The sequence below is a fragment of the Microtus pennsylvanicus genome, chromosome 6 (assembly GCF_037038515.1).
Source record: "Microtus pennsylvanicus isolate mMicPen1 chromosome 6, mMicPen1.hap1, whole genome shotgun sequence".
NCBI classification, from domain to species: Eukaryota; Metazoa; Chordata; class Mammalia; order Rodentia; family Cricetidae; genus Microtus; species Microtus pennsylvanicus.
In genome coordinates, this window is record NC_134584.1 from 4,050,189 (window position 1) to 4,073,830 (window position 23,642).

The window sequence follows — 23,642 nt, forward strand, 5'->3', positions numbered from 1 at the left end:
GCTAAGGCAGCTCCGGGACAAGACCAACACCAGGACTGAGCAGGAGGGCGGGGCAGGAGTAGGAGGCCCGACCCAGACGTTGCGTGGCAACTAACCACGCCTGCCGAGTGACTCAAAGGCACGCGCTTCCGTTGTTCCCAGGAAGTTGTGGGCTCCTGGCCCTACCCGGGACGGAGGCGGAAGCACAGCGTTTGGAGCTGGGCCGCTTTACCGCTGTTCATCATCAGCCCATGGCGGCTTACTCCTACCGCCCAGGCCCGGGCGCAGGCCCTGGTCCTGCAGCTGGAGCTGCGCTGCCAGACCAGAGCTTCTTGTGGAACGTCTTCCAGAGGTGCGCCCGAGGCCGCCCTGCTCCTCTGGCCCTTGGGCGGTCCTCGGTTTCCAGGGCCTACTTGCCGGTTCTCTCCTCCCTTCTTTTCCTCTGACCTCCTTCGCAGCCCTTCCTACCCCTCTTCATCCCCGGCTTCCTCTCGTCTGCAGTGGCGCGAGGCTCAGGGTCATGTTGGCCGTTCCTTTCGCTCAGGGCTGAGGGGCGCAGACCAGCCGCCCTACAGGGGCGGGTGTGCTCTATACAGGAACAGGGCAAAAATCTTGAGTCAGAAAAATAGCATCAGTAAAAGGAGCTGGCTGCTTAACTGCAGCGTCTTCTGTCCCAGGTCGTCCTAATGAATTGCCTGATTGTCATCCCACTGACTCGTAGTCAAGGAATGACTCATTTGTCCTAGAGAATCTTTACCTAATATGAAAAATATGAACTGGTGCAGGTGTAAATTTAGACGGACTTGAAGAAAAAGTGTTCCTTAATCTCTGGTACACCTCAGCTGAGCTAAGAGAAAGGTCTGAGCTTCATAACATTCCAGATCTAGTGTAAATTGGTAAAAATGATGTTTTAGCCATGTTTTATTTTTAATCATTAGCTTACCCGGTCTTTTGTTTTGTTTTGTTTTTGTTTTTGTAGGGTTGATAAAGACAGGAGTGGAGTGATTTCAGACAATGAACTTCAGCAAGCATTATCCAATGGTGAGTTGAAGCCTGATCCATTTCCAGTAAGCAATTTCTTTAGTGGAATTTCCAAGTATTGAGGTCCAGTCATTACCAGTATAAGGTAAAGGTGTTTCTAACTTACTGTGTCCACATTTCCTTGATTATCATTGTTGTCTCACCAAGCTCCAGAACAGATGTGTGTGAGCTTCAAAAAATGCTTTGTGAGAAATGGGAACCACTGTGTAGGCCTTGGGGGAGAGGTAAGAAGGCTAGTTCTGTGTCAGAGGTTCCTTAGTTACCCAGAAGGCCTTTGACCTACTTGGATAAATCAGTCTTAGCAACTCCTCTGAAGAGGATCACCTGAAAAATTGCCACAAGAAATTGTTTAGTTGTTGAACGGTTTCAAGATAATCCTTAAGTGCTTTTGTGGAAATATATTTGCTGTAAGAATTTGGGAAATAGGTATGGCAAGTGCTGTCAGCAGGATCATGGGGCGGTATTTATGTAGATGTGTCCCAGCGGAATCAACAGGGTTGTGGCCTTTGTGTGGTGCTCTCCATGGAGTCTCGTTTCTGCTGCTGTCAGGGTCACTCATCTTTAGTGGTGCCATTAGAGACTTTTTTTCTTTTAAAAATTATTTAATTTTAAGATTTATTTATGGGTGTGAATGTTTTACCTGCTTGATGTATGTGTGCTGCCCACAGAGGACAGACGAGGGCTGCTGATTCTCGAACTGGAATTACAGATGGTTGTGAGTCACCATGTAGTTGCTGAGAATCAAACCTGGGTCCTCTGCAATAGCAGCAAGTGCTTTAAACCCTTGAAGCTGTCTCTCCAGCTTCAACATTTTTCTTTCTTGACCTTGAACTTGCACTTCTCTTTCCTGCAAGTCCTTTAATACTGAGTGCTGGTTTATTCTGTACTGAGAAGAGAACCTAGAACTACATGCACAGTAGGTAAACATCTTACCAACAGAGTACACCCATAATCCTAAAGACATTTTTCTTATTCAATGTCATTTGTAATTCTTAAGGTGTGGCTGTCTTTTCTAATGGAGGGAGCTTGTTTCTCCTCAGGTGTGCTATATAAGCTTTGGAAGGGATTAGTTGTAACTCAAATTCTAGTTGGTCTTAATAATAAAAGCTCAGAGTCAGATATTAGGGGTGAAAGCTGAAGGGTCGGAGAAGCAGAGCGGCGGCCACTAGAAAGTTCTCACCTCTGTCATGTTCAGACCAAAGGGTGATCCTGTCCTCAGACTGCATCCTCTGACTGCCTAGACTGCACTGTCTGGAGGGCTCCTGTCTCCTTCCACCTTATGTTCCTCTCTCTGCTCAGCCTTACCACTCCTGTCTCTACCTACCTAGTGCTAGGATCACCTTTGTGTGAGCTCTGTTCTCTTTTAGGCGTATTTGGTGTAGCTCAGGGTGACCTTGAACTAACAGATTCCTCTGCCTCTGTCCCCAGTCCTGGGATTAAAGGTGTACCACCAGTCCATGGTCTCGAGTGGTTTAGCTATGCACTCTGATCTTCAGGCAAGCTTTATTTGTTAAACCACAAACAAAACATCGCTATAGTTAGTTTCAAGATATTACGAAAAATCTAAAAGGCTCATTTTTATTATAATGGGGATCATTTTCCAGTAATTGATTGGACAAAGGGAGAAGGCAAGTGAGATGCTAGATAGTGCCTTGCAGCCTTGGCATCAATTAAAGGAAAGCCCTCTGCCGTCCACTTTTGCTAGGCATTCTTGTTTCATTTGTGTTTTCAGAGTGACCTTTAAACTGACCCAGTTTTTATTACTAGGCTGTGGGGACCACAAGATGCTGTTATTGAGGGACCACTTTAAATCATGGTGGTTTTCTGTCACCTAATGATATAATGATGCTGTATAAATTAACTACTGTATTGTAGTACAGGATTGGGGAAGTAGGCTTGACAGGTTATCAGGGAAAAAGCCAAGTCTGCAGGAGTAGCCACACCCATGTGATATGAAATACATCTTTCATGAAGAGAAGCAGGGGAGCCTAGGGTCCATGACAGCATGTAGGCAGAAAAATGGGTGCTTAGTGGTTTGGCTCATGTGTGACCTACAACTGTTCAAACAAGGTAGAAAAACTCAAAGGCTTCAGAGTTAAAGGAACTGACAGCACCTCAGGTATGAGGGCAAAAAAAAATCACTGTCACCTGCTCTGTGAGGCTGTGAAAGAACTTAGAATTTGTATTCATTGACAATCTGCTCTATTTCCAAATAATCAGAATACAGAAAATAAAGCAAATTTTAATTATGTTAGCTGAGAGGTAGAAAATAAGACAGTAAAGATGAAAGGTTAAAAATAAGCCTTAAATTTGACTTCAAAATTTTTAGTAACTAATGTGAAGAGGAACATGTATTCAGTTAATATAATCTTGGTTTTTCCGAGAAGCAAACAAAAACAGTCACTAAAACCTCTTGGAACACACAGACTATTCAGTTTGTGGACCTGTGTAAGGCCTTGCACACATGGGGCCAGTTCTTGTGCTCCCAACATGAGCCAAGGACTTTTCCCTTTTTAGCTTGAGCACTGATTTCAAAGTGATTCTGACATGAATTAGGGCTTAAGTGTCTTTCAAGCAACTGTTAAACTTCTTTCTCTCTTAAGTAGGCTTCTGTTCCTAAGGCTGGAGTTCTTATGACCTTACTTCTCCATAAAGGACCGGCCTTTTAATAATGGCAAATAAATGTTACTTTTAGTTTCAGGGGGAATAATTTTCAAACTTTAGCACTCTCTGGCTTTTAGATTATAATCTTCATAAAGAATGGCTACAGCTATATTGTGCAGGGGACATTTATCATCAGATAGTTGCATCTGAGTTCTCACTACCCTTCTCAGAATTGCTGTTTTTGTGATTTAAACTATTTTGATTTCCAGTCAATCTTCTAGGATTGGTTTTCTGCTATATTAGAAAATTTAATTAGTATGTTATGGAAGGAATTGTGAAGTTAAACTAGCTTGGTTTCTCACTTCAGTTTAGTCGTCTCTAAGACCTCTTGGTTGCTATGCAGTTGACACCATGTGAGGAGTGTTCATGGGTACACTGGGCCTCTGTGAGACTTGTTTACATGAGACTTGTTTACATGGAACAAGTATGGTCAGTGGACAGAAAGAACACAGAACAGGATTTGTTTTCTCATCTCTGCAACCACAGTAGCTGCTAGAAGCAACTCATGGAAAGAAATATTTGTTTTGGTTCACAGTTTGGGTTCAGTCCATCCAGAAGGGTAGGTTTTGGTGGGACAGAACTGTTCACTTCATGGTAGCTAGGGAGCCTAAAAGGGGAATGCTGATGTCCCCTTGTTTCTCTAGCTGTCTCCTTTTCCCCTTTCATTCTGTCTGGGCCCCATCCCAGGGCAGAGTGCCACCTACATTCAGGGTAGGTCATTCCCTTAAATTAATTCCATCTGGACATACCCTCATACACATGGTACTATTATCTTATTAATCTCCTAGGTGATTGATTTTTAAATCCAATCAAGTTAACAGTGAAGATCAACTATCACAGGATTTCTCTTATGTTTATGAAATAATGTGTAACAAATTTTTTGGGGACTTCTTGGTTATATATTAAAAATTAATTTTTCTCAATCTCCTTTTTTGGTTTACTTGTTGATTAGTCTTTTGTGAAGTATATCCCAGGCTGACTTTAACTTAAACTTATTGCTTAGCTGAGGATGATTTTGAACTCTTGCTTCTACCTCCCAAGTGCTGGGATTATAGGCACTTGTCACCACACTCACCTCTTTTTAGTGCTTTTGAAGTAGATTTGATTTAGTGAATATATTAGGGATTTGAGATGCATGTTTTGAAAACAGTCTTCTTTTTCTTTTTAAAAAAATTTCTTTTGGATATGTTTTTATCAATAGAGTTCTAGTTTAGGATAAAAAAAGAGCTGAGGGAAAGGGAAATCACACTTATATATAAGCAAGATGATCTACTGTAAAATTATTCAGTCACTATGTCTTTTCTCTACCACTGGCCTAGTTACATGGGTGACGATCTTTGTTGTCTTGTGTTGGTGCAGAGGGAGCTTGAGATCTGCTTTTTGTTGTTTTGGGTTTTTTTGTTTGTTTGTTTGGTGTGTGTGTGTGTGTGTGTGTGTGTGTGTGTGTGGTTTTTTTGGTTTTTGATATAGGCTCTCACTATAGCCAAGGCTGGTCTCAACAGTCCATCCTCCAGTCTATGCCTTCTGAGTACTGGCATCATTCATAGGCATGCACCATCATGTCTGACTTCTGTGCGTGATGGTTTACAGCAAAGATGTGATTTGTGGCAGAGCATTATTTTCCTCTGGACAGCTAGAGCCTAGTGGCTAATTACCCAAAAATGATAGACTCTCAGATTCAGGACAGTTGCCCTGCTGGTGGCCTGTGTATGAGTATATCTCTCACTGATTCTAGGAGCCAATTCCTGGTTTTCCACCCAGTTATCCCTTGCTACTTTTACTCTTTGTTTCCTCTGTGTAAAGAGCTGTTATGGTGAATCTTGTCCTAGAGAGTTGTTGAGCCTCAAGGTGGTCTTTGGGACACCGGACATAGCTGTAACGGCGTAAATGAATGCAGACAGATTGTAAAACTATATAGACGGCTTTAATGGCGAAATAGACTTACAGAACCACTGTTCCCGCGGAGACCAGGAAAAGCAGAAGAAGGGACGGCTGGGAGCATGCTTGCCAAATTTATAGGCCAACATTAGCCCGAGGTGAACACGCCCCCTAAGGGGCGGGACTTATCCCTGCATCTCCCCTTTTTGTCTAAATAAGACAGAACTAAACCAAATACAACTATATACAATAACAACAAATAATAAATATAACAAACAATATTGAGAACAAAAGCTTTGCTAAACATTCTATCTCAAGGAGTCCAAATTATGTAGAGAGTAACTACAATTATATAATCTTCAACTCCGTCAAAGATCTGAGAAGGGAATAAACACTACTCAACAAACGAGATATATCCAAAATGTGCAACAATTGACAGAGACAACTGACTACCTGGGCAATCACCCAAAGTCTCGTTTGCAACGTTGAGTCAACCAATTTTGGCTAAGGCCTAACATAACTGACATACCATTATTAAAGGCAAGGAACTTTTCAAAACTATCTTACCCTGTCTTGGCAGGATATGACAGTCCTGTTTTATCCATTGATGCACGCTCTGTATTTCTGTCAGTGGTTGAGGTATGGGCATTTCTTTGCCCAAAGGCCAGTTCTGCCAAATAGAAAGGCTCCAGATGGAGTGTCTTTGGTGCTCAACATTCTCTCGGGAATAGAGCGGTGTTGCCAGGAGCAATTGTGTCTCACTATCACGAAACTCTGAGTTAGATTAAAGGCCATTTTCTACAGCTCTTTGAAGAGGTTGAAGATTATCTATCTATACTGAGTATAATCTCTGTATATCTAGAGAACCTGATTAGTCTAATTATAAATGACAAACTTAGATGACTATTTATCTATATAATTCTCAATATCTATCTAACTTAAAGACTAAGACAATAAACAACTGTGTAACAAATGAGGATAATAACCTCCAAATATAAACACTGTAGAAATATACATTGCAATATGGTAAATATATATCAATACACAAACATTATATAAGTATCTTAATCAGAGGTAGAAATGTACACTGCAATATGGTAAATATATACAATATATATTTATCAATACAATATATGTCAATACATAAAAAATGTTTTAAACAGAGATAGAAACATGCATGCATACAATAGTCAATATAATTTAACTTTGTATCAATATACAAGAATTGATACCAATATATTTGTCTAAAAGCAGTAACTCACAATTATAAATCTATTGTCCCATCATTTTCCCTCTTTTTTTTTTTCAAAATGATCCCTGAGCTTATAAAATTCCTCCCCCAACCTCCCAACCGCTAAATGATGTCCCTAAACCCAGGGATAAACTTTACTGGGAGAGGGGATGTCGTCCTCTAGAATTACTTCCAGCTGTCATGGGGGCGACGTTCTTTCTGGGGGATCCTGTGAAAGTAAAATGATGGTTAAATTTCAAGATCAATGTCTTTTAAAATTGCAAATAATCTCTGAGTATTTTGTGGAGGTCTGGCCAGAATGTTGTACAAGATGTGCACCATTTCAGCTAACCAAGTTGGAACTGTCTTGTGCACCTGGTATCCAAAACAGGTCTTGTAGTAGCGCTATCAGTATCATGACGTCATATCAACCAGGTAGAGTTGTTGTTGTGGGGCCCCATCTTCTTCCTGGAAACTTCAAATGTCACTTCAGGAAAAACTCATTGTTCATTGTGAAAAACTTAAACATTAATCATATAGACATACATATATATATTCAATGAAAGGCATGATAGATATATTCAATGAAAAGTATGATAGATATGGAGAAAAGCAAAGATGTTTTCTAAACTCATATTTCTTTCTGTCTCATATCATGGCTCTTGACATGAGACAGAAACTCCAGAAACTCTGGATTTTTCTCTTATTAACAGGCTTGGAATTGGAGAGGGACTGAGCCAGAGTCCAACTTCAAAACCAGCGCTACATATTTATAAAGAAATGTTTAATAAGACATATATATATAAAATTAATACTTACAAAAATGTGTCCATCCATCAGTAATTAAATATTCAGGGTCCCTTAATTTCTTTGAAGATGAGTATTTTCCTATGGAGATAAGAAAAGAACCCTGCCCCCAACCTATCTGTATTTCTTACCATCAGTATGCTCACCATCCTTGTGAATGAATTGCTATTTATCTTTTCCAAGTGGCTTCTCTTCTTCAAACCGAACCTTTATTAATTTTGACGGTATCCACAATTTTTCCTCACCTGTGGAGATAAGAGCAAAACCCCTTCCCCAACGTAGCACATCTCCTGGCTTCCATTGTGAGGTCAGCACATCCTTGAAATAAACTGGTTGATTTAGTTCAGTAGACTTTTCCATTATCCAATGTCTTTCTGCAGCTGTTGTTCCCTTCTCATTAGCATTGAGAAAATTCAAGGTTAACAAAGCATTATGTAACCTATTTCTGGGGGTGTTTTCCATCCCTTTCTGTTTGTTCAACATATCCTTTATAGTTCGATTTGATCTTTCTATGACTGCTTGACCTGTAGGATTGTATGGTATACCTGTAACATGCTTGATATTGTAATAATCAAAAAACCGTTTCATTTTCCTAGAGACATAAGCAGGACCATTATCCGTCTTTATTTGTGTAGGTATACCCATGATAGCCATGACTTCTAATAAATGAGTGATTACTGAATCAGCTTTTTCTGAACTTAAAGCAGTTGCCCACTGAAAGCCTGAATAAGTGTCAATGGTGTGATGAACATATTTTAATTTGCCAAATTCTGCAAAGTGGAACACATCTATCTGCCAGATTATATTCCTTTGGGTGCCCTTTGGATTAGCCCCTGCAGGCAGTGGCGTTTGGTTATAGAAAGAGCAAGTAGGGCATTTCTTTACAATCTCCTTAGCTTGTTGCCATGTAATTGAAAATTCTTTCTTCAAACCTTTGCTATTAACATGATTTTTTTATGAAATTCAGAGGCTTGTAGCACACTGCCAATCAATAATTGATCAATTTCTGCATTACCTTGTGCTAGAGGACCTGGCAGACCCGTATGGGATCGGATGTGTGTTATGTACATAGGGCAAAGCCTGTTCCTGATCAAATCTTGAACCTGGAGAAACAATGAGGTTAGTTCTGTATCATCAGGTATAAATTCAGCAGTTTCAATATGTAAAATAACTCTTTCTGCGTATTGTGAATCAGTGACTATATTAATAGGTTCTTTAAAATCCCTTAGCACCATAAGAATGGCATATAATTTCACCTTCTGGACAGAATTATATGGACTTTGTTCCACCTTACCCAAGTCTTCTGATTTGTAACCTCCCTTCCCTGATTTATTGGCATCAGTATAGAATGTAGTGAAAAAACCATCCTTTAAATCAATAACTATGAGAGGCCATCCTTTTGGTAATAAAGAGGGCAAAGGAATTCCAGATTGCAGAGGGCCCATAGGTTGAATAACCTTGTTGATGGCCCTGAGATCTGTCACCATTCTCCATTTACCTGATTTTTTCTTAACCACAAATACAGGAGAATTCCAAGGGCTGGTAGATTCTTCTATATGTCCAGCATCTAATTGTTCTTGTACCAGCTGTTCTAAAGCCTGTAACTTTTCCTCAGCTAAAGGCCATTGCTTTGTCCATATTGGTTTCTCAGTCAACCATTTTAGAGGCAAGGCTGTTGGTATCTCTGAAGGGACATCAATTGCTTGTTCTTGTACAGCCCGAATGGCCGGTTTTCTCCGTTTGTAATATCTTTTAATATTATTCTCAGAAATATAGGCTCTAGAAGTAGCAGGAATGTTAATTTCTGTATTCCATTGTTGTACTAGGTCACGACCCCATAAACTCATTGCGATATTGGCTATATATGGCTTTAATTTTCCTATTTGTCCCTCTGGCCCTATACATTCAACCCATCTCGTGCTCTGCCTTACTCGAGATAGGGTTCCAATTCCCAGGAGCTGGACATTTACATTCTGAAGAGGCCAATACAGATGCCAAGATTCTGGGGTAATGATACTTACATCAGCACCTGTGTCCAGCAGGCCAGTAATAAAAATGCCATTTACACACACTCTCAGTTTAGGTCTTTGATCATTTATAGAAGTTTGCCAAAACACACGTAACTTATTTTTCTGATCGTTATTGCTTGTAACAGTAGGCATGGGGCTTCCTAATTGTCCTGATGAGGCACGTTCTCTGCAGAAACTGGAAATGACTGAACCATGTTTGCCATGGGGGCCTGTGAGCCCCCCCCTCACGTTTCCCGACTGTATCAGGTTGCTTTGTCTGTCTCTTGTAGACCTGCACTCATTCGTCCAATGTCTGCCTTTTCCACATCTACATAAACCTGAAGGCTGAGTCCTCCTATTTCTGTTATTTCTAGAAGATGCATTATTATTATTATTATTATTTCTGAAAATCCGTTGTCTACAATTCCTTCTCATATGACCCATTTTGCCACAATTAAAACATTTGGTATTCTGGTGTCTCCTTTTACCATTGGAAATTGCTTCTTCTACCCATGCTTCAGTGCCATAATCAAATGTATCAACATTGAGTGTATGCAAGACCCATTCTTCCAAGGGCGCTGATCTGAGCTTTAAAGGCCCCCAAATTCTTTTGCGTTCCACATTTGCATTTTCATAAGCCAAAGACTCAATCATTATACGTCTTGCTTCTGGGTCAGATATCCCTATTTGTACAGCCTTAGTTAATCTTTGTAAAAAGTCACTAAAGGGTTCTCTCTGACCCTGTTTAACTCTGACAAATGATTCCATTCTCTGTCCTGGGTCTTGTACCCTGTCCCAAGCCCTTAAGGCTGCTGTAGTTCACATGGAGAGTGTGTTTTCATCCAAATTAGCTTGTTCCTGAGGGTCAGAAAAGAGCCCTTCACCTAGAATTTTATCTAGGGAAATGTCAATTCCCTTCACTTTTTCCTGCTGTTCTAAGAGTCTAGCCTCTTGCCTGAATAAGCATTTCCATTTCAATTGCGGTCCACTCTTAAGTACCGCAGAGCTCAGCTGGAGCCAGTCTGAGGGGGTTGCTCTGCTTGTCATGGCCCAAGATCTTAGCATCTCTTTAACAAAAGAGGCTTGCATCCCAAAAGTCACAACAGCCTGTTTAATTTCCTTGAGGTCATTCATACGGACAGGCTCCCATGTATCCTCCTTGATGACCCTAGGGTTTCTGGAACCAATCACCGTCTCTGTTGTTACTGGAAAGGCAGGTAGAGCTGTAGGTAGAGCTTTGTGGAAATTGTCCTGGAGAGATTTACCCACAGATGTAGTTAAAATTTGCCTTTCTACCCTTTGCTCTTCTTCATCAGAATTTAGAAATTCCTCAATCTTTTCAATTCTAATCACCATTGCCTTCTGCAATGTCTGAATCTCCTGTCCAGAATTATGTTCCAAAGCCTTCACTGAGGATTCTAAAGTATGAAGTTTGTCCTTTAGAGATAACATCTCATCTTTGGACATAATTTTTATGGCATAAACCGTGCCTTCTGTATTGACAATCTTTCCGTCAATCTGTCATAAGCTTTAGACAAAATCCGATTGTCACATTCAGCAGTTTTGATTCTCTCAGTTAATGTTTCATTTCCTACAGAAAGGGACTGAAGCTTACAATCCAAATCAGCTGTTCCCTCTTCCATAGTAATGAATTTCTCCTTAATATCAGCCACTAATGTTTCAGTTCCTACAGAAAGGGACTGAAGCTTACGATTCAAATCAGCTGTTCCCTCTTCCATAGTAATGAATTTCTCCTTAATATCAGCCACTAATGTTTCAGTTCCTACAGAAAGGGACTGAAGCTTACGATCCAGATCAGCTGTTCCCTCTTCCATAGTAATGAATTTCTCCTTAACATCAGCCTGGAGAACTTCAAACTGATTCTCAATTGTTTTTAAGCGTTCAATCTCTGCCTTAAGAATCCTGGATTCGTCTTGTAAAGACTTTATCATATTTCTATTATCAAACCATTTAGTGGCAATGAAAACTACGAATCCCAGAAGGATCCATAGATGTGAGGTGATAGACACCTCTTGTAAAATCTCCCACATGGTACAATTAAAAAAACTGTTAAATTCTTGAATACTAACGTGTTCAGACATTTTATTTATAAAAGAAAAAATTTTTTACCTGCAATGATCGGTTCCTGCCAGTGATGGTCTCTGTGTTTTTGGAGCCTGTCCTGGAACTAGCTTTTGTAGACCAGGCTGGCCTCGAACTCACAGAGATCCGCCTGTCTCTGCCTCCCAAGTGCTGGGATTAAAGGCATGCGCTACCACCGCCTGGCCGGCCTCAAACTCACAGAGATCCGCCTGCCTCTGCTTCCCAAGTGCTGGGATTAAAGGCGTGCGCTACCACTGCCTGGCATGCCTCAAACTCATTGAGATCTGCCTGCCTTTGCCTCCCAAGTGCTGGTATCAAAGGCGTGCGCCACCACTGCCCGGCCAAGTCACTTTGTATCAGACCAAATCTGCTGCTGTGGCAGCTTTTGTTGCAAAACCGCAGGTACTTGAGCTTCTGCTAATTCAGGCAGTGGGGTTCCGCTGCAAACTTAGCCAAGGCAGGCAGATTGGGCCTGTGTGGCCGAGTATGTCTCGGACTCGGCACTGGGGCCGGAGTCACGAACTAAAAAACAGCACCCGGGAGGGTGCTGTGTTAGCTAGCTGGCTACCTGCTTGAGTCGGGGGCAAAATAGCCCACATTGGACGCCAAAATGTAATGGCGTAAATGAATGCAGACAGATTGTAAAACTATATAGACAGCTTTAATGGCAAAATAGACTTACAGAACCACCGTTCCTTCGGAGACCAGGAAAAGCAGAAGAAGGGACGGCTGGGAGCACACTTGCCAAATTTATAGGCCAACATTAGCCCGAAGCGAACACGCCCCCTAAGGGGCGGGACTTATCCCTACACATAGTCTGGCATATCTGCTCTCCCCAGAAATTTGCACAACTGAAATTCTACAGAGAAACAGCATCCAGCCTCTGGTAATAACAAAAAGTTTAAACTTGGAAGTACAGAAGTGCTCAGGGCTCCTATAGGTTAAGGCAGCCAGATCTTCTGGTGTCTTGGGGAGCAGGCCCCTGCTTGTAACCTCTATTTCAGAGTAGGCTGCTGAGTCTCATGGACTGTCATGGGCCAGGCATCTAGAACATCTTACAAGTTTATCTTCTTTTGACTAATTGCCTTTATGTCATTTGTTTTCAGGTACTTGGACTCCGTTTAATCCAGTGACTGTTAGGTCAATCATTTGTAAGTATTCATGCAGACAGGCTGGGTGGTTGTTTCTGTGGGACATAGAAGCACCCTCAGTCATACTGAGTGGGCTCCTAGGTTTCATCCTCCCTGCTTCTGCATTTCTAGATGTTTTCACTTGCTTGTTTATATTTACATCGTAGTCTTTCCTTTCCAATTCTAGTTCTGAGGTTATAGATGTATAAAATTTCCACATTAGTTTTCTTTAAGCCTTATTTTGTTATTTTGATAGTATCTTTTAAAAAATTCATTTTTGTGACTTTTGTTTCTAAACTTTAAGAAATACATTTACTTAAGAATTATATGTATGTTAGCTTATAACTACTTTACCTTGTGTTACTGATGACTTTGAAGTCTATAAAAAGGCAGTCTACATATAATAATTCTTTATGCTAAATTTCATACATGTAACTGATTTCCTTCATGGTTTAGTAATTTTTCTCTGTTTTGCAAGCTAGTGTTTGGTATTCAAAATGCATGTATCAAATGGGGCAGTGGTCATGCACGCCTTTAATCTCAGCACTCAGGAGGCAGAGGCAGGCAGATCTCTGTGAGTTCTAGGCCAGTCTGGTCTGCGGAGTTCCAGGACAGACTCCAAAGCTACACAGAGAAACCCTGTCTTGAAAAACGAAACAAACAAACCAAAAAAATAAAATAAAATAAAATGCATGTACCAAGGCCTGAGCTGGAGCTGAGTCATCCAGGAAGGATTCCCATCATTTCTTTCTTACCAGGATATGGATTATCAGTTTGGATTCTCCCTGTGTGTTAGTTACTTATTAATTGCTATGATGAAACACCATGACTACAGCGACTTTTAGAAGAAAGGGTTTATTTGGGCTTACAGTTTCAGGAGGTTAAAGTTTATAATGGTGGGAAACAGCAGGCCTGGGGTCATGAACACGAAACTGAGAACTCACGTGGAGAACGAAGTTAATAGGGTACTAGACTAGAGTATCTTCTAATTAAAACAAGCATTCTTGCCCTAGGAGAGAACTCCTCTGAACCTCCTTCTGGAGGTGCAACCTGGGCAGCAAGTAAAAGGGTTTACTCTGGCTCAGGACTAGGAGCTAGGGTAATGAATACCATTTCCTTCTGATAAAGTGTTTTTGTTTTTCAGAATTTTCTGAACTGTAAAGCATTTTTTCATAATTGTCTATGTGTGTTCTGGTTGTCATTACTTAGGGGCTAGTGTTGGGTTACTGTCCGCCACACTCTCTCCACCTCAGGCAGGGATAACTAGACCTTTAGGAATCTAGTAATTTGTTCAACAAACTAACCTTCACTAGCCGGCTGGTGGCTCTGCCAGCACCTGCCCTAGCGGTTCTGTACTGTGGTTGTCTTTTGTGTTGAACATACAAACCTAATGTGTGTCTGTTGTTCCTCTGCATCTCAGCTATGTTTGACCGAGAAAACAAGGCTGGTGTGAACTTCAGTGAGTTTACAGGTGTGTGGAAGTACATCACAGACTGGCAGAACGTCTTCCGTACCTATGACAGGGACAACTCTGGGATGATCGACAAGAATGAGCTCAAGCAAGCACTCTCAGGTTTTGGTAATTCACTTGTCTTAATTGTATAGCATATTTCATTTTGGAATATAGGAGTTCCTCAAGTTTTGTTTTACTTTGTTTAGTTTACTGATTTTTTTTTTAATCCAGTCCATGTGAAATTTCTGTTTATGTTGTACAGGTTCATATTTTGATTCTATTTTTGTCATGAAGATTTATATGTGACATGGAGTCTTTCACACAGTGTTTCATCCAAAATGAGATAAGGGCTATGCAAATCATGTATTTTTTGTGAAGTGACATGGTGTCATTAGCAAAATTGAGAATGCGGCTTTTGGAACAATTTAAAGTAGAAAAATGGAAATACAGTACTGTGGAGTAGTTGGCAGCTTCTATGTGGTGGTTTGTCAAAGTATGTGAACACAGTGATAAAATAACAGAAAGCTAATTCTGTAAAGAAAATCATCAGTTTATTCAAATTTTGCTTCAGTGGGAAATTACAAAGTATGTGTGCCCATTCTCAAATGCATTTAGTGTGTGTGTGCTTGGTGTGGGCTTAGGCATGCAAAGTGTGGTGTGTTTCTCACAAATATTCTTTTTTTTTTTCATAGTATCTGCCCAGAGTGTAATTAGAAGCTCCCAGAACTAGCCTTGAGTCTGAGAGAAAGCTGGGATTTACTTACAAAGAATCAGTGAAGTGTTTGCCTCTCATTACCTAGATTGGGTTTGGAACAGTTTCATGGAGTACTCTCTGTTCTTTTGCCCTTCCCAAGCTCTTCTGTGTTTTATTTTTTAAAAGGTTGTTAATAGATGTCATCTAGAAGTTTTATTAAAAAGTGAATTATAATCTAATGTATTGTAAATATCTTGAGTTTTACTTTTCTAAAGTATGTTATTTCCCACTTGTGTGGATTGTATAATTCTGCCTTTTCTCCTTCCAGCATGGTAATAACCACTACTTTTCTTTAATCTTCTCTCTTCTCACTTTGTCCTTGGGGCCAGTTAGCAGCATAAGTGCCCTCCGTGTCTTGATCAGAATCTTCTATAGGAGAGCATGTTTGTTCAGGGGCCAGCGGGCCAGCGGGCCATCTTGGGCAGTGCCACCATCTCTCTCAGCTCAACAATCCCCTGTGAACTCTCTTGGTAGTTCTGCCATGGTTTCTCCTGTTTGTTCTGATGCATTTCTCTTAAGTGTTGAGGAAAAAGAAATGTATTTCTGTTTGCACACTAATTTGAGATATTTTTGGTGGCAGCTATTAGGAAGTTGGCTTTAGAAGCAAAAGTTCTTATTTTGGCTCCTGAAATGGTTACTGCTGTTGGGAAAACAGGACCTTATTAGAGAATAAGAGAATCTGTAGTGTTTCATGCTGACCCAGTGGTACCTGTGGTATCTAATGGGACACCTGGTGAGTCTAATGATTGTCTGTTCACGGAGACCATTGCTACTAAGTTCTGTGGCCAGGTACAGAGATCTGAATGGTCATGTACACTGCCCTGGAGGTGTGGCTTTTGTTACTTGTTAATTACTTCACCTGCAGTACAGCCATCTGTTCTGGTGGGCAGCACAGTTGGAGTGAATATTCCCTTATCCCAAACCCTCCAGGTCTTTGAGCATCCCCTTTTCCATGTAGCCTCTGGCAACTTATGTAGTTTGGGGTTTTGTTTGTTTGTTGTAATCATGAAAGTATAATGAACTTCCACTTACCTATATTTTCAGCCATGTTCAATAATCATGTTGCATCTGCTTATCTCCTTTATCATGAAGGCTTAGGCAAATCTGAAGCCTGTGGCATGACCTCCAAGTAATATGGTTGCTTACCATTGACTCATTTCACTAGGTTACTGGTTTGTAAAATGCTTTGAGTGAAATAGGATTAGGCAAGGCCCACATAGAGCCTTTCTCATGCCATTTGCTGGTTGTTGGAACAGAGGTTAGTGCCAGGCAAATCATCCCTGTATCCACTAGAGGTCACTAATTTCAGTCAGGCTGAGTGTGATTGCTTTGGGATTCCTCAGGGAGCACAAGGCTATGTTGCTTCTGGTAGTGGAACTTCTTGTCCAGGTGCTCACTTCCTGGTGCTGACCAACCTGGCCACAGGTCAGTAGCCTGAACCAGTGGTGTAAATGGAGTTATTGTTCTGGTGGTGTCGTACCTTTTATTAGTTTCTAGGTAGGAAAGGACTTTGTCTATCACCAAGGGTGTTGGCTGTTGGAAGTAGAAATAGAGTATTTCCATTCAGTGAGATTCTCACCTCTGGAGCTACAGAAGAACATTCCTGACACACTTAGGGCAGTGTTGGAAAGTAGATATGTCTCCATATTACTTTACTCACCCTTCAGCCTCTTGTGGGTATTGTACCTGGTCTATCCTGAGATAGACAAGACTGACTCCAGGGCACTTTCCTGGTTGAGAATTATGATCTGATTTTGCTACTTGTGCAAGAGTGGAGGCCTCAAGGTGGCCTTTTCCTGTTTGATGGAAACAAGTTGGTGTGCAACCTGGCAGCCAGCAGGTTGGGTTTAATAATGTATCTCACTGGTCATCCTAACCAGACCTCAGGGCTGAGCAAGGAGCTCTTTAGAGGCCAGTTTGCTGCCAAATTTTAGCTCCTCTAGGGAGCGTTCTCTTTTGTTTTACTTCTTTGTAGTTTACTTTGCTAGTCTGTCTGTCTTTTGTCTTTGCTTTCTCTACAAGAGTGCCAATGGTCAGAGAAATTTCAAGTTAATTCTAGCAGCAGTGGAGTTCCTTTCATGCACAGACAAGAACTCTTATATATTTGTTCTCGTTTCATTGGTCCTTTCCTTGTCCTGGCAGGAGACCAACAATACCTGTCTTGCTCTGTTTTCAGAGGGTCAGGGCTTACCCAGGACTACTACCTCACATGCTGGGTGTAAGGAAGTGAGGCATGGCAGACTTTCCTTTGGGCTATTTCTTTCAGATTTAAATTAGAGGTCCTGTTTTCTGTTTGATCTGTAAGAAAGAGGGTTCCTGTAGCAGTTTCAATATCACACATTAGTTTAGGGTTCCAGAATATAAGTTCCTGTCCCCACTCCCTGCAATTGCTCTGGAAGGTGCTGTGAACATGTTTTTGTGTTTGCACATTTATAAGTATAATGGCTAAGTTTTATACAGCAATTAACTGTGAGATTCAGACAATAGGTGTACATATACTTACAAAGTTTCCAACAAGATTGAAAACCAGTAAAAATATTTTGGTACCTGGATTTTGTCTCCGGAATCAGTAAGTATGCTACGGTCACACAGGTGATAAGGGAAGGAAGCAGATGAGAAGTCTCCTCCTTAAACATGGCCTTTGGTCATGTCTGTATGTCTGGTGTGTCCACACATTTTCACATCTGTCATCCCCTACTAAAGACCTTTTCAAACACACTGAAAATTTGGAAATGGAATTATAATGCCAGGTGATCTTTCATTGATCCTGAACTTCAATGAGGCTGATTATCTGTACTCTCAGAAACTTAGAATCGTATTGCATAAGACACATTATTGACTCTAACCTTCACGAGGCTAATTAGCTGCATTTTCAGAACCCTGATCTGAAGTGAACTAGTTTGTGTAGGAGTCCCTGTCAGTTAACTTCTTTCTTTATGTTGACACACATGTAACTAGAACTTTCAGTGATATTTTAGCTTTAGTATCTTCTAATGATGAGTGACCAAGAACAGTAAGTCACTGAGAACATTCATGTCTAGATGAGTTGATATAGTGAGGTCTCCACTGGGTTCAGGAATACCAAGTCTCACTGCCTTGTGGGTGTTTTATTAGGCACAAGCAGAATGAGTACAGTTAGTAACATAAACCAGAGAGATCATAGGAAGCTGCAAGTTGGTACTGGTGCATAAGATCACTTCACAGTTCTGACAACATATTTATTTCAGAAAATTGTATTTAAGTAGCATACTTAGTTTCCAGAGTGCCTTTCAATAAATTTGTACTTTTTTTCTCTCTCTCGTATTCCCATCTAATCACTGTTTGATCTGAAGGGTTTTAGAAAGGAGAAGTTAGGCAGTATAAATTATAAATCATGCTTTATTCTTCTCCTAGCCTATCTTGACTCTTTTCTTCCCTCTCCAAGGCTACCGGCTCTCTGATCAGTTCCACGACATCCTCATCCGCAAATTTGACAGACAAGGACGAGGGCAGATTGCATTTGATGACTTCATCCAGGGCTGTATTGTCTTGCAGGTGACCAAACAACTTCATATGGGTTTGCTATGACATCAGAGGTGGGGGGGGCAGGAATGGAGTAACCATCAGAGTGAGTACTTCCCTTCTATGTAAGGTTTGGAGATAGAAAAAAAAAATTTTTTAACCCTTGGAACTAGGATCATTTGCCTTGCTGTGATGTTTCAAACGTTGTCCCCTATTGATGTCACAGCTGTTATGGCATCGTAACATAAGACACTGCATTTTTATGGTAAAGCGGGTATGATGAACCTTGGTACTAGTCATATGTAAGTGTAGCAATATGCTAGTATATAGTACATAATTTTTGGCAAAATACTTGTCTTATATAATTGAAATAATGTATAATACTATACTTTTATTTTGGGAAACAAGGTCTCTATACCTCTGGCTGGCTTTAAGTTCACTATGTAGTCTGTGCTGGCTTTGAACTCGCCCTTTAAAATAATAGAATTATAGCAGTTAACCATTTGCTTTACTTTTTATCACTACAGTATATATACTTTCTACTTGCTAAAGTCTAGAGATACAGTGTAGAATTTTGGAATATATTCTCAGTGTTGTTCTAGTTCAAAGAAAGTCAGTAAAGGTGCACCTCCTCTTATTGAACTGCTGATTACAATACTCCATGGTTTCTTTAAAAATGAATTTGAAGACCTTGGGGGGATTGACTTGGCAGTAAACGCACTCACTGGTCTTCTAGATGATCCAGGTTTGATTCCCAGTACCCACATGGTAGCTAACAACCATCTGTGACTCTGGTTCCAGAGATTCCAATATCTTCTGGCCTCCATGGGCAGTGAGTGTACATGGTGTACAGACATACATTCTGGCAAAACACCCATACAAATAAAATAAAAATAAATCTTAAAAAAGTAAATCATTCTGGGCCAAGTATGGTGTAGGCCTGTAATCCTAGCTTCCAGGAGCCTAAAGTAATAAGATTCATGAGTTCTAAGCAAGCCTGGCTACATAACAATACCCTGTCTTAAATAAACAACAACCAAAAAGATCTTGACATGTCGCCTCCTCCTGTTCTTCTTGCTATTGGAGAATTGGTCTATTGGTATTCAAGCCTCAAGTCTCTGAAAGAGACTACTTCTGTCTCTACTCTCAGTTTCCGTGAGGTTAGGGAAGCTTACAGTGTAAGAAGACATTTGATGTGAAATCTCACAGACTGTGTCTGAATTATTATACTTTTAGAGTTTGCATTTGAGAGTGAAGTTCTGATCCTTGTATTTCTGAATATGCAAAGTGTTAGGAATATTTCCTAACCAAGCTCTCTGACAATGCAAAAATTCCCAATCAAACCAAATCAAACCAAGCCAAATTAAGAAATATCCAGGTTTAATGGAAGATCTGCACTCTCGGGTGGCCCCGAGGGGAAAACCAGGAAACTGCAGGAACGCGACCCCCGGGAGGAAGAAAGGGGGACCACGTGTTCTTCTTTTGGGGGATCACTTAAGTACCCTGGGGAGTGGTCCTGACCCCTCCCTGGGGGTGGGGTCAGGACTGGCCTGCTGGGATTTGAAGTCCAGACCAGGCCTGGGGGCTGAGATAGATGCCAGGGACTGGGGCCTAGTAGGTTCCCAACCTAACACAAAGGTTTGAGGCTTTTTCTCAACCTCCTGGGTAGCTTAGTCCAGTCCAGAAGAAGCTCTCCATTCTTCACACCCTGTACTCTGTTGCTATTGTCTCCTATGGGATGGGGTGGGGTAGGCAGCCAGTTTCTTGGATCAGTTTTACCTTTGAAAAATGACTGGAAGTGCTAGAAAGGTGGAGAATCTGAAAGGAAAAAGAACAATGTGCAGTGTAGGTAAAAGTTTCCTCAGAAACATATTTCTTTTTTCTAAAATGCCCAGACTGGCTTTGATTTTTTTTCTCTATGTAGCTGAGAGTGGCCTTGAATTCCTGGTCTTTCTGCCTCTACCTCCCAAGTTCTGGGATTATAGGCTTGAACCAGCACTCTGGGTAATTCATTATTCTTTGTATTTTGTTTTATGGAACTGGGATTGAAATCAGAGCCTTGCACAGGTTAGGCAGATTTACTCTTTTCTATAGTCATTTGTCACTGATAGAGACACATGTTCTGGAGGATATGTTATTAGATGAAGTTATTGTGCAAACATGAGTGTGCTTATACATATCTGGATGACAGAACCTTGTTATACATGTGAACTGTTTGGTAGATCCACTGTGTTACCTTTCTTTCTCTTACTGTTAAAAAAAAACCATAAATCAATTGGAAATAAGATATAGGTTCACAATTTTAGAGGTTTTAGTCCAGACCTGGCCTGTTGCTGTGGGGGTTTATGGCAGACAGATGAGAAGGTGATTGGAGTCCCAATACTCCTTTTGTGGGCACACCACTAGAGGCCTAATTTCTTCCCACTAGGCACTATTTCCCTAATGTACTATGTGTATTTAGACAGAGTTTTGTAAACAGAGATTGTGTTTTTGTTTCCCGGACTCTCAGACCCGAATAATCACGCAGAAACTCTGTTGGTTACAACGCTATTTGACCAATGGTTCAGATGTATTCTAGCTAACTTTATTCATTATCCAATAAAAGCAACACATATACAGAAGGACATCCCATATCATCTCCCCTTTTCTGTCTAATTAAAAAGAAAAGTTTTAACTTTAACATAGTAAAATTACATGTATAGAACAGTATCAAGCAAGAATTAGAATATTTAATCCATTTACATTTGGCAAATTAAGAAAAATTCTCTATTATCTCTCCTATCTTTGTGAGTCTAAAGTTTTATATCAAATTTATTTTTATCATAACTAAGGAAAACTATAATTATAACTATCTAGTCTTCAACTCCATCAAAGACCCCAGAAGGATATAATATTACCTATGTAAACAGAAAGTGCGATATAAGCAACTTCCAAAGCTTTAGAATTGATAGAGACATCTTGCTGCCTGAACAGTAACCCAAAGTTCTTCTGTAACATTAGGGCATCCATCTTTAGCCTACAGGCCAATAATATCTGGTAGACTTTTCAGTGAAGCAGGACATTTGAAGATCTGTTTTGCCTTGTAATGGCAAAGTTCATTAATTGCTTTCTTCCTTTTAAAATGAAAATAAACAGTTATAAACAATAATTTAGGAAATTTGGGCATAGTTTTCTCCAAACTGCTCCTGCTCTTTGTTGGGCGAAGTATTTTTAGGGTTCATGGAAACCTTTTGGGAGTCTTGTTCCATCAAACGATGCATGGGCCTTTTTAGCAAATATTTAAGATTTAGATAGTAGTGTCTTATAGTCCACCACTGACCAACACATAGTTTTGTGGCCATGTGACTGTAGTTCGTTTTACGGATAATGCTATTTTCTGGAGAGTGGGGAACATTAAGACAGGCTCTTGTAATGTAGCCCAGGATGATCTCAATGCTGAGATTCAAGTCTGTGCCACCACCTGACCTTCTTTTTCATTAAAACAAAACCACAAAAAACCCCACTCATGTCTAAAGTAGGAGGTAGACCATGAACTGTTGAGTCTTGATGTGCTGGAGCTGTTGATTTCTGTTAACACATAGAATTCCCCTTTAATCCCAGCACTTGGGAGGCAGAGGCAGGCTGATCTCTGGGAGTTCGAGGCCAGCCTGGTCTACAAGAGCTAGTTCCGGGACAGGCACCAAAGCTACAGAGAAACCCTGTCTCGAAAAACCAAAAAAAAAAAAAAAAAAGAATTCCCTTGTGTCTGTTTTTGTTTTGTTTTCTTTAGAAATATTGAGAACATACTTAAGGTCTTCATAAGTTTATTCAAAATTGTCATGGACATAACCTAGTCTTACAAAATATGGTTGGAATCTGGGCATGGTAGCACCTTGCTTTTAATCCCAGTCCCCAACACTCTAGAGGCAAAGGCAGGTGTCTGAGTTCAAGAGCAGTCTGGTCTGCAGACCTAGTCCCAGTCCAACTAGGGTTACATAGTGGGAGGGACCCTGTCTCAAAAACATAAAATAGCAACAAAATAAATGGAATAGAATGGTCTTGTTCATCTACCTCTGACCTGTCTGGGTCCAAAGTCTGCTGAAGGGGAGGTGGGCTGGGGAGGCTGAGCCCTGCATGATGCTTATATATTACATGTAGTTAACCCTTCCCCCACTGCACCCTTCAACACATGTGCCCTAAGGGATATAATTGAGGTCCAAACTGTAGTGTCTCTGTCCTGGGCTGCCCAGACCAGGTTCATGAGATGGTTGTGAAATGTGAAGAAGGGCCTGTGTGGTATATAGTTGAGTAGATCTGCCATTTTTTGTTGCCCACAGAGGCACTGACTAGAGGTGCTCAAGACTATACCCATGCTTTCCTGTGTGAATGCCATACACTCTCCTTCTAAGAAGTAAGGGAAATGCTTTGCTTCTGAGATTGGGTCCTCGGGTGTCTTTTATCTAAGTACACTGTTCTGTGTAGTAAATTCTCAATGTCTATGCTTCTCCCAGAGGTTGACAGACATATTCAGACGCTATGACACGGATCAGGACGGCTGGATTCAGGTGTCTTATGAGCAGTATCTCTCCATGGTCTTCAGCATCGTATAACCAGGTCCTGTGAACTGCAAGCACAACATGCAAAAAGACTGGAAATGCCAAATCTCTTACCTGTGATAAAACAGGGCACAAGTGCAGTTAGATGCTGTTCTTCCCTAGGGTGTATAATTGATACTTGGGTACCTGGCTGTACATATGTGAATAACCCGGTTAGTGATTCTGTAGTGGCACCCTAGCTACACTGTTAGAATACAAACCTTGGATTTGCTGACTAAATGTGCCATGAGGTGAAACTTAATAATGGCTCGGGATTTCTGCTCTCAAACTATCATGTTCTTTTCTGGATGTCTCTAATTCTGTAGTTGAAATGCTTTTATTAGCCAATAGAATTTTAAAATAATATGAAACCTGCACAGAAGGCTTTTCATGTGCCTTACTTTTTTAAAAAAGAGTTTATGTATTCATTGGACTATGTAACATAAGCAATAAAGTGATGATACAGACTGGTTGCCTACTTTTGGCGTTTTTTCTTTTTAATCAAACAGGTGGAAGAG

At 40.7% G+C, this 23,642-nt stretch overlaps 1 protein-coding gene across 3 annotated transcripts; it reads left to right on the top strand.

Moving 5' to 3' along the window:
* Window positions 1-93: 93 nt before the first annotated feature.
* Pdcd6 (programmed cell death 6) lies at window positions 94-23,592 on the top strand. Of its 3 annotated transcripts, none has more exons than XM_075975686.1 (6): window positions 94-331; window positions 959-1,020; window positions 12,819-12,863; window positions 14,263-14,421; window positions 18,474-18,583; window positions 23,041-23,592. In XM_075975686.1, exons 1-6 carry the CDS (start codon window positions 231-233, stop codon window positions 23,137-23,139), a joined length of 576 nt encoding a protein of 191 aa, XP_075831801.1. In that variant the 5' UTR covers window positions 94-230; the 3' UTR covers window positions 23,140-23,592. The 3 variants fall into 3 exon arrangements, with proteins under 3 accessions (XP_075831801.1, XP_075831799.1, XP_075831800.1); XM_075975684.1 differs by having other exon boundaries at window positions 95-331; window positions 14,263-14,415; XM_075975685.1 differs by having other exon boundaries at window positions 127-331; window positions 14,263-14,313; window positions 23,041-23,277.
* Window positions 23,593-23,642: the final 50 nt, after the last annotated feature.